The 10314-nt window shown below is 37.3% G+C and overlaps 3 protein-coding genes across 4 annotated transcripts in view; 2 read left to right on the top strand and 1 right to left on the bottom strand.

Moving 5' to 3' along the window:
* The first annotated feature begins 1475 nt into the window (after positions 1 to 1475).
* On the top strand, positions 1476 to 2688 carry polr2l (RNA polymerase II, I and III subunit L). Its single transcript, XM_014336508.2, has 3 exons — positions 1476 to 1621; positions 2075 to 2179; positions 2478 to 2688. The coding sequence occupies exons 2-3, from the start codon at positions 2085 to 2087 to the stop codon at positions 2584 to 2586; spliced, it is 204 nt and encodes a 67-aa protein (XP_014191994.1). The 5' UTR covers positions 1476 to 1621; positions 2075 to 2084; the 3' UTR covers positions 2587 to 2688.
* Positions 2689 to 3152: 464 nt separating this feature from the next.
* Positions 3153 to 9391, bottom strand: LOC106633394 (cleavage and polyadenylation specificity factor subunit 7). 2 transcript variants are annotated; one of them, XM_014336507.2, is made up of 10 exons: positions 9374 to 9391; positions 8764 to 8934; positions 8163 to 8366; positions 7052 to 7155; positions 6815 to 6960; positions 6379 to 6715; positions 6069 to 6172; positions 4835 to 4979; positions 4388 to 4710; positions 3153 to 3210 (listed from the first exon to the last, which is right to left on the bottom strand). In XM_014336507.2, exons 2-9 carry the CDS (start codon positions 8851 to 8853, stop codon positions 4392 to 4394), a joined length of 1449 nt encoding a protein of 482 aa, XP_014191993.1. In that variant the 5' UTR covers positions 8854 to 8934; positions 9374 to 9391; the 3' UTR covers positions 3153 to 3210; positions 4388 to 4391. The 2 variants fall into 2 exon arrangements, with proteins under 2 accessions (XP_014191993.1, XP_014191992.1); XM_014336506.2 differs by lacking the exon at positions 9374 to 9391 and adding an exon at positions 9133 to 9268.
* Positions 9392 to 9436: 45 nt separating this feature from the next.
* Positions 9437 to 10314, top strand: part of sdhaf2 (succinate dehydrogenase complex assembly factor 2) — a 6162-nt gene continuing 5284 nt past the window's right edge. Inside the window, exon 1 of the mRNA XM_005931430.3 lies at positions 9437 to 9594. Within this exon, the coding sequence (XP_005931492.1) occupies positions 9568 to 9594 (27 nt within the window). The 5' untranslated portion in view covers positions 9437 to 9567. The remainder of the gene's footprint in view (positions 9595 to 10314) is intronic.

The following is a 10314-nucleotide window of genomic DNA, read 5'->3' as shown; positions in this document are numbered from 1 at the left end:
TATATACACATATATACACATATATATATACACACATATATATATACACATATATACACACATATATATACACACATATATATACACACATATATATATATATATACACATATATACACACACATATATACACACATATATATACACACATATATACACACACATATATATACACACATATATATACACACATATATATACACACATACACACACATATATATACACACATATATATACACACATATATATACACATATATACATATACATATATATACATATACATATATATACATATATATACATATACATATACATATATATACATATACATATATATACATATACATATATATACACATATATACATACACACATATACATATATACACACACACTAACTTCTGGTTGACTTAATTTTACTTTCTGTATTCTGTGATATTTACTACTATAATTTATTATTTTTGTATTTTGTTATTATTTGAATTTTATTCAGTTATTTGTCACAACAAAGTTTATAGTTCACCATGAATGTATCAGACTGCATCAGGTGTCCAGGAACGTCTTTAATCACTCTTTTATTACCCCTTTTGAGGCACATTTCATGTAAAGTATTAGGGTGTATTGTTGGTGTCAGGGTGTATTGTTATGTAATTCATTTTTACTCCATAATCAATATCTGCTGGCCCACGGAAACCATTATTGTGGTCAGGTCTACTTTGCTCAACACGTCCTCCCAGAAGGATGTTTCGTTAATGTGACATAGGATGTAGTTATACCGCTGAGAAGTATTGTGTCTGTTTTTAAGGCATCTGCAGTTTGCTCTATAGTTAGTGTGACAGCTTGCTTTCTGCTGAGTCAACTTTATGGTCATTTTTAGAGCTGTACTTATGTGATGCCAATGCTATATGTGAGATTTTCATAGCTTGGCTGCTGCTTTTCTATCATTTTGCCAATGAACAATTTACATGTATTATTAATAATATGGAAGCTATAAGGGTACATAGAAACTGAATTCTCTCCTAATATCTCCATAGGTCTCTCTTATTAATGTGTGTGTACAAGATAATTTACTAGAAAAGTGATATGCATGTCTAATTTTATTCGTACAAAGATGCGTTATAATGAAAAGAAACACCTACTCAAGCTTTTCGTTTTACCTCTAAATGTCATAAAATTAAATTCACTCCGCTATTGCAGATGAACAAAGGATAACCATCAGCAGGGAGGCAACACATTTCCACACATGAAGTAAATTCTCTTATTTGCACAAGATATTTTCCACATCACTTGTTCATAGATATAAATATTAAGTCCATACAGTTTAGGCTTTTTTTTTTTTTAAATTTATAACTTAGCGATAATTCTAAATGTAGTTAACCTTTACCCATGCTACATCTCTCCGAGAAGTTTTGTGAAATTTTTCTAGATTATTTTTTTCCCCCGGATCTTGATGAAAAACAGTGAGGCCGAAGTAGTCCTTTATTTTGAAAGATTCTAACAGGAAGTCTTCTTGTTGTTGCGGTTGAAGAAAGCAAAGCTAGCAGTTACAACTTCTCCGGTGTTTGTTTCTCTCAGAAGACCATAACTTGTGTGCTTTAGCGAACGATAGTGGCAACGGTGAGTAAATAAAACGTGACCTTTTGCTTTTTGTGGTAAACAACCAACACTGCGATTCGCAACATGTTAAAGCAGCTAAAGTTTTATGCTAAGCGCGTGGTTACGCATGCTGAAATGGCTGGCTAGGTGTTTTGTTCAATTAATTTGATAACTGCTCCTGAAAAAACACGCACAGATACAAAAAATATCAATAAACAACGCACAGGTAAACACCGTTTGGGTTTATCACCTTGCATAATTTATAGTCGTCTTAGCTACACATCAAAGATACAGTATTAGCATAATAGTGACGCTAGCTACCTCGGAATTAGCCGGGCACCTACTAATACTTTCAAGTTAAACTTATCGTCGTTTTTCGTAAATCTACGAAAACAAAATTGGGTCGTTAACATCACATACGTGTTTGATACGTAATTTTATTGGGTAAGTTGAGCACCAGGTCTCTATTCACAGGTGTCTAAACATGATCATCCCTGTACGGTGCTTCACGTGTGGCAAGATTGTTGGTAACAAATGGGAAGCATACCTTGGTCTTCTTCAAGCCGAGTACACAGAGGGGTAAGACTAATACATTCTGTTTTGTTCCACTGACATTGCCTCTTAAATTCTAAGTAACTGTTGTATTATGGCAACACAACTTAGTAGCAGTGCAATCGCTGCCCCTTTAACTTTTTTCGTTTGTAGAAGTTGAGTGGTTTGAAGTCGGCTTGAAAATTAGTTGATGGATTAAGGGAATCATAATTGCATGAGGCCATTTAGACCATTTTCCTCAGTGTGTTCAGTAATGTCCATGTACTTATTCATTCAGGATATCATGCATTAGCTCTGACATTACTTGTTCTTCTTCCTTCTCAAGTGACGCCCTGGATGCCCTGGGACTGAAGAGGTACTGCTGCAGGAGGATGCTTCTTTCTCACGTGGATCTTATTGAGAAATTGCTGAATTATGCGCCATTGGAGAAATGAAAACTAGAAGAACTGTTTGGACTTTGTGCAGGCTGAAGTTTTGAGCGTTTGTGTTATTAATGTGATGCATTTTTCTAAATAAAGCTGTTGATGGCATTGCTACATGTGCTTATACCTTTGCTGTCTTGTGTAGTTGCAAAGCTTAGTCCCCACACTTGTTCTATGCATTAAAACCAAGCAGCATGATAAATCTTGTAGCGAGACTTTCAGTAGTTTTACATTTTAATGTGTTAACAGTGGTCCAAACAGAGGCAGTTTAAATGATTTTTGTGGTCCCCACTAAGCAGATAAAACAACAACTTGGATTTATGTCTATGGATATTTTTTTGTACATTTAATACAAAAAGTGATAAATTTTACAGTTACATAAATTAGGAGGCGCTTCTGTGCATGCAAGCTTTGAAAGTTGATGTCCCAGCAACAATTCTACAGTCTTTATCTAAAATTACAGATCCTGGAGAACTTAAAAAAGAAAAGAAACTCAGTACTTTCAAAGAAAAAAAGTACACCTTGGACTTTAGAAGACGCATATCCGTAGTTTAATCTGGAATTCTTCTACTTTTGTCCCAAAAAAAAAAAAAAAAAAGGCCTGTCTTTGCTCTGCTTCAGTCACAGGACTTCAGTCTAGGGATGGGAAAATAATACATTTTGAAATCCACAAATTTTACAAATCAGACCTACACTATACTGAACATAAAAGTAAATGTTTGTATGTTTTCAGAAGTACATTTCCTAAATGGGTTCTGTCATTTTAGGATGCATCCTGTGGTGTTTCACACAGCAGTATTTGTGCTAATCCCTTACATATATCTTGACTAAAAGTTCTGCATTTGATCAAGTAAAATGTTTTCATTTTACTTGATCAAATATAGCTGTGCTCTGTCTGGTGCAGGCAGATTTAATAAATTGATCCACTGTAATATAGTAAATTTAGTGAGTTTCACTTTATGAACCATATACACATACATAATACAGTAAACTGCCAGAAGGATCCAGTCACCAATCCAAATATTTAAATTCAGATATTCAATCACTTCCATGACGATAGATGTATGAAATCAAGCACCTAGTCATGCAGACTGCTTCTACAAACATTTATGAAATGTAATGGAGCTCCTGCTCTCAGGACAACATACACTCAGGTAACACTTAACCATCTCTCTAAGTTCATATTAAACCATAAGTGACAGATGTGAACTTTACTGCTGAAGTTACCTCTTTTCATAGTACAGGCCTCAGATCTGATGAAAAGTACTATTAATATGAGAAGATATTAACTATAAGAAGCTTTTATACATTTATAAACCAAAATGAAAAAACTGACACTAAATAATAAACTACTATTACATCACAGCATAAAGTGCTGCTAAATTCCTGAACAAATTGTTGAAGGTTGAAGGAAGTAAAGCACAGTTATTGTGCTCTACATGAATAAATCTGCATTATCAGGTTTACTGAACAAACTAAAAGATGTAAGTCTTATTTAAGTTTTTTGTACTTATTACTGTGTAATGAGAAACCTAACACGGATGACAGAACTTCTTGAGAGCAGGCGACTTGTGTTTTTTTTGTCACCATAAGAAAAACAAAAGGTGAAATAAAAAATGGCTCATTTGTTCAAGTAAGTTGTTCCAGTGAGTTAGCAATATCGGAATGCAACCTATGTGGAACACACCTGGGCTTTCCTTCCATCAGAGGTCAAAATGTCTACTGGAAAAATAGTAGATATTCCAAAAACGTGAAACTGATTGATGGTAAAATATAATTGTAGTGTACAAATTAATATTAGTGAAAAACTTACCTAATTAGTGGTACCTGTCTCTGTGATCTCTGTGTCTTTCCCGTTCCCGTGAATACGCCTTTTCCCTTTCTCCACTCCAGGAGTGCTCCAGGTGTCTTCGAGACATTCCTGCATCTTCACAGACAGAAGAATAGTCCCTATCACGCTCTCTGTCACGACTCCTGTCCCAGTCTCTATCGCGCTCTCTGCCACGACTCCGTTCCCGGTCTCTATTACGCTCTCGACTCCGTTCCAGGTCTCTTTCACGGTCTCGGTCACGGCTCCATTCCCTGTCTCTGTCCCGACTCCTGTCCCGGTCTCTTTTTCCAGAGCGACTTTGTTCACTGAAAAGAAATATGGTTTTGTAACAAAGTAAGAAATCTAATGCTAGGTCCAACCTCAGTATTAGTTCATATACATACATATATGGACAACAACGACAGCGTTTTGATAGGCAGTTATACAAACCTGTAGCCAGAATTGCCCTGGATAGAGACTAGACAATCCTTGAGTGATGTGACCAGCGTCTGGCATCGCTCATCTCCATACACTCTGGACTGCTTAATGATGGCAATGGCAGTTAATAGTGTTTCCATGGCCACCTGCAGGTCTCCTGATGTAGAAATTTGGGAGATATTAGAAGCATTTGTTTGTTTAGTAACGAAACACTTTAAAGTTCCTAGGGTTAGGTTTAATAAAAAGTTTTTGAAAATGGGCGACAGTTACTACAAAATTCATTAAAGATAGGAAAGTATCTCGGAACAGAAGCAGCAGGGAGGCTTGTTGAGTCAGAAGACATAAAGCCTGGCCTGAGGTGATGATTCACCTATGTGTATACAGAGACCCAGAGCACGCAGCCAAAAAAAGGCTGAGAGGGCTTTGGGATAAATCTCTGCATGTTGTTAAATGTGCCAGCCGAAGCTTCATCTTAAACTCCTCTCAAATCCCAAGTAGAAATAGTTAGAACTAAGAAAGGCTCTTATTTCACTCTGATAGAACTAGAGGAGGTAACAAAACGTTTGAAGAAAGTAGAAATTAAAAGTGTGCAAAGCTAGAAAAACATAACCAAAAACCTAAAGGTCCCAAAGACACAGATTGTGTTGTAAAAGCGCTGACAATCAAATCTGATTAAACCACAACCAAACAGTCATGTTTTTCTTATTTTGCCACAAATATGCTAAATGTACTAAATTCTTGAGTTACTCATTATTCTTTGTATCTTTCTTCAAAGGAGCCAGTCTTTCTTGTAATTTTTGCAACTGCAGTATTTTCAATAAACTGAACTGAAGTGGAGACCAAAAAAAAACCAAACAAAAAACTGGCAGGCCAAAATAATAATTAAAAAAAACTATCTATAAAAAGTCATGTCCTTAAAAATAGGAATAATCTACCAAAGAACTAGAACTGTTGCAGAGATCAGACTGATTAGCATTAAAACAGCATTTTCAGAGCCTTTCAAATAATGCATAAAGTCTGTAATGACTTATGTACACAATACGGTATTTATTTTTTATCACTAGTAAAAACATGTATTCAAATTATATCCAAGACAAAAATATACTATGATATGTGTGTGCTTCCTAATTCAAGTGCAAGTTGTGTGGAACAACTTTACATTTTGAGTGTTTCTCCAACTGTCTGTTAATCATTGATAATAAGCATAAAAAAAAACAAACTGTGTCCCATATGCATTTATACTTACCAGCTGTTGCACCACTCACAGCTTTTGTGATGGCACTGCTGGCAATGGTTCTGTTTCTATTCATAAGCTCCTCCAAATGTTGATCTGAACTTTTAGGTGTGTTTCTGTAAAATAGACAGTTATTAGTAAAAGTAACTAATGTTTTAATGTTTTCTTTTTTGTAACTTCTAGTCATAAGTAATCTCTATTCTCATTTATGCCTCTCTGTATCCTGCTCATTGGTTCACGTTCCACTGGAGGTTTAATATGATCTCTCTGTAAATGCCTTTAGTGTGTCAGTGGCTAAAAAAATTAAATAATGTGTTCTCACGTTTGTTGGCTGTAAGCTTTGCTGCTGTGCCCATCCTGTGCTGGGCTGAAGTATGTGGGATGCATACCAAGAGACGGGTGGCTTGGGACAGGGACTGGATGAGGAGGGAACAGCGGGGCTGCCATGAGCGGAGCGATTGTTTGTGGCATATGTGGAAACAGGGGAGGTGGATGACCAAAAGAAGGGCCGGGTAATGGAGGAAAGCTGTTAGCAAGTGGATGTGATGGAAAAAGTGGAGGTATAGCAGACGGGGCGGTCTTCTGTGCTAATAATACTGAGAGAATCTCATCTGACGAATCAGATTCCTTGGTTTCTTTGTTAGTTCGCAAGGGTACACCTGAAAAAAACAAAATACATCTCCATGAAAAAATGTTATCCTGACATTTAGTAATACAAACTAAATATCAGGGTGTTGTGAGAGTCGTCTTCCCCTTACGTTTGTTTGCTTCCTCTTCAAAAAAAGCAAGGTTCTGACAAGTGGCATAGCGACAGTCTATCCTTTCCCCGTTGATTTTACACTGTGGTACTTTTTCCAACATTAGTTTTAGTGACTCGTCTGACGTTATCACCACTTCTGCAAAGCTGCATCACAGAGTAGGAGATAAAATTTAAAAGAAAAATACAAAAATGCTTTATTTTTTAAAGGTTTCTCTATATTTTACACAATACTCACCCTCTTGACACACCATTACTTCTGTCCTCAGCAAACTTGATGTCTGCGATGTTCTTCACACCCAACCCTTTGGCCATAGATGTTAGGTCATTCTCAGTTACCCACTGCAAGGATGGGAGGTTTGTAAAAAAGAAAAAAAAAACTGGTAGGGGGAAAGTCATTCAACTTTATGGTAAATGGTAAATGGCCTGCATTTGTATAGCAATTTTCTAGTCCTTAAGGACCCCAAAGCGCTTTACACTACATTCAGTCATTCACCCATTCACACACTGGCGATAGCAAGCTACATTGTAGCCACAGCTGCCCTGGGGCGCACTGACAGAGGCGAGGCTGCCGGACACAGGTGCCACCGGGCCCTCTGACCACCACCAGTAGGCAAACACGGGGTTAGTATCTTGCCCAAGGATATTTGGCATGCAGCCAGGAGGCAGCCTGGGATCGAACCACCGACCTTCTGATTAGTGGCTGACCTGCTCTGCCACCTGAGCTACAGCCACCCCATATGCCACCCCTTTATAGGTATAACAGATCATCTACTGCAGCGGTCCCCAACCCCCGGGCCTCAGACCGGTACCGGTCCGTGAGTCGTTTGGTACCGGGCCGCGAGAGTTAAGGCTCAGGTGTGAAATGTATGTTTTTCAGGGTTTTTATCGGTTTTCAGCGTTATTTTGTTATCGTTTTTATCGTTTACTCGGTTTTCCTTGGTCTTTTCACGTGTGTTATGAATAAATTTTCTTTTTTTCAGTACCGGTACTAGTTTTATTTTGTTGTATTTATCCGCGACACCTTAAAGGCCGGTCCATGAAAATATTGTCGGGCATAAACCGGTCCGTGGCGCAAAAAAGGTTGGGGACCGCTGATCTACTGTATCTATGTAGCCTTTGCTAGTTTCTCCAAATGTTTTAACACATTTGGAGAAGAACTGGAAAATTACTAAAGTAATGCCAACTGTGTAAACAAATGGCAAGCATGGTATAGTGTGCCATCTGTCTTGGCATTATATAAAGAATCTAAAATCAGATTATTATTTATTGTTTTCCAGTAATGTTTTAGTATTAACAGTGTTTCTAAAATGGATGAAATTGTATTGGCAATGCAAAACTCAACTCACCCATGGGAAATGCCCAACATATACAGAAAGTCTCCTTAGATAGTTTGCTCTTTTTGGAGTATTTGCTTCTGTTGATTTATCCTCTTCCTTAGCTGATGTCTCCTTACGTAAGGACTCCTTGGTAGCAACATTCTTGTCTTGGTTAACAGAGCCGGTTAGAACGGCATCAAAAAGTTCATTTGCTTCTGCAATTCTATCCAAATCCTGTGAAGTATAGAAAAAGAATAATTACAGCAGTGGGCAAAAGTCTTGTCAATGCTGCATATGATCACCTTTACTTTTCAACACACAAACTCTGTTAATTTTGTCTTTTAAAAAATATTTAACTAAAGAAATATACAACTAAAGCCCAAAGAAACTATTCCAAATCGGTTCTTTGTTAAATTTCATCCTTTTAGTTAAGTATTTTTCATGTCATAGGTGAGTTTTAAGTAGCTCAAAAACATACTAACATATATTCCAGTATTAGATAACGTAAAATAAAAAAAATTAAAGGATGTGGCACCTTCCTTCTAGGAAGATATGTACCGCAGTTTTATTTTTGACCGATCGTTTCATAAACTGACCCTTTTTTTTGCATTGATTTCAATGCCAGACTCACCTCGTCGTTTTGATTCAGGTCACTATATAGATCTAGATCTTTGTCCTCGGTGCTTGGTCCAGCTGCATGTTCTCGTCCTGCAGCAGCCATCCCGTGGGCCGAAGATAATTAATTACTTGCAATCCAGCTAGTAATTGTTATTTGTTTTAAGTGCAGCTCGCACATGCACACCTTAGAAATTAACACAAAGGATGCACTTTTAGAATTCAGAAATTTCACTTTTCCTTATTTTGTTAGCTAACGTTAATGTTCCGCTGGACTTAAAATAAGCATACTGTGGCTAAAACTGAGTGTGACAAACCGAAAATATAGTCTGCGGAAATAAATGATAAGAAAACTGAATTATGATGAAAACTTTCACAAACATACAAGGTATTTCATAGCACGAGCTACCAGTTAACTTCTCATTCGTTCTCTGATCAGCTTAAGCTAATGTTGCTACTCTGGCAGTTGGTGCAGCTGACATAGTCACCGGCTGAAAACAACAATCGACTTTTGGTTCCTGTAGTCAAGTTGGTTTAGTTTTTGGTAAAGGGTCAAGCATGTATTTAGCTAATGCATTTGTTTTTGAGTACGAAAAATAAATAAATACACAGATTAACTATATAACCTCTAAAGGTCCAACTGTGACGCCAGCTACGTTTTCCTGCAGTTAAACAAAACCACGTGTGGGCTGTGTACAGCCCTCCGTCCGGTAGTTTCCTGTGACCGTACTTGTGTAATTTCTGTCAGACAGCAGAAACATTTCGACAGGGGAGACGGATCTTCGTCAAATTTGTGGACCTTAAAAGAACCTGGGTTAAAATGCTCTCTTCTATTGTCGCGAAAAGGGTGAGCTAGCGAGTAATTCGTCATTTGTGTATTTGTTGCTTGAAATCTGAATCTGTGGCCGTCGTCACGTCAGAGCTCGCCGTCTAATTCTAAACATTTTTAGCGTTAGTACGTTTAATGTTCAATAACAGGACGCAGTAACAGACTTAATAGTATTAAACAAACGGTTCAGTATTTCGCGAGGGTGTGGCATTATTATTGTCAGGGTTGATTTAGCTCTGGTGCAGAGAGGTTGTCCTCTTGGAGGACAGTTGTACAACAGTGCACCGAGTCTCAGATTATGCAATTACCCCCTGCTTTCTTTATTTTAGCAGCAAATCTTTAGGACTCCAAGCCATCATAGTTATTATAATATTATAATAGATAGCTAAAAGCGAAAACTGAAACTGGGGAGAAAGAAACGTTTTAGATTTGCCTTGGTATATACTATACTATACTATAAAGCCTTGAACCAACCCTCACTTCTTTCAAATTTGCTTCCATAGAGTTAAAGGGCCTTCAGGAATAGTTCTCCTAGCTTTTTGGAAGTCTTTCCATTTTTTAAATTTTTTTTTTTAAACATTCCCCAGCCCCCCACCCCACTCATTTTCACTCCAGTCTTTTTACCTGTTTTGCTAAGCCGCTCAATACTTACAGTGGGGCAAAAAAGTATTTAGTCAGCCACCGATTGTGCAAGTTCCCCCACCTAAAATGATGACAGAGGTCAGTAATTTGCACCAG

This window comes from Haplochromis burtoni, unplaced genomic scaffold, assembly GCF_018398535.1.
Source record: "Haplochromis burtoni strain Fernald_Lab_line unplaced genomic scaffold, NCSU_Asbu1 Contig_59, whole genome shotgun sequence".
Lineage (NCBI taxonomy): Eukaryota > Metazoa > Chordata > Actinopteri > Cichliformes > Cichlidae > Haplochromis > Haplochromis burtoni.
This window is presented reverse-complemented; position numbering and strand designations above follow the sequence as displayed.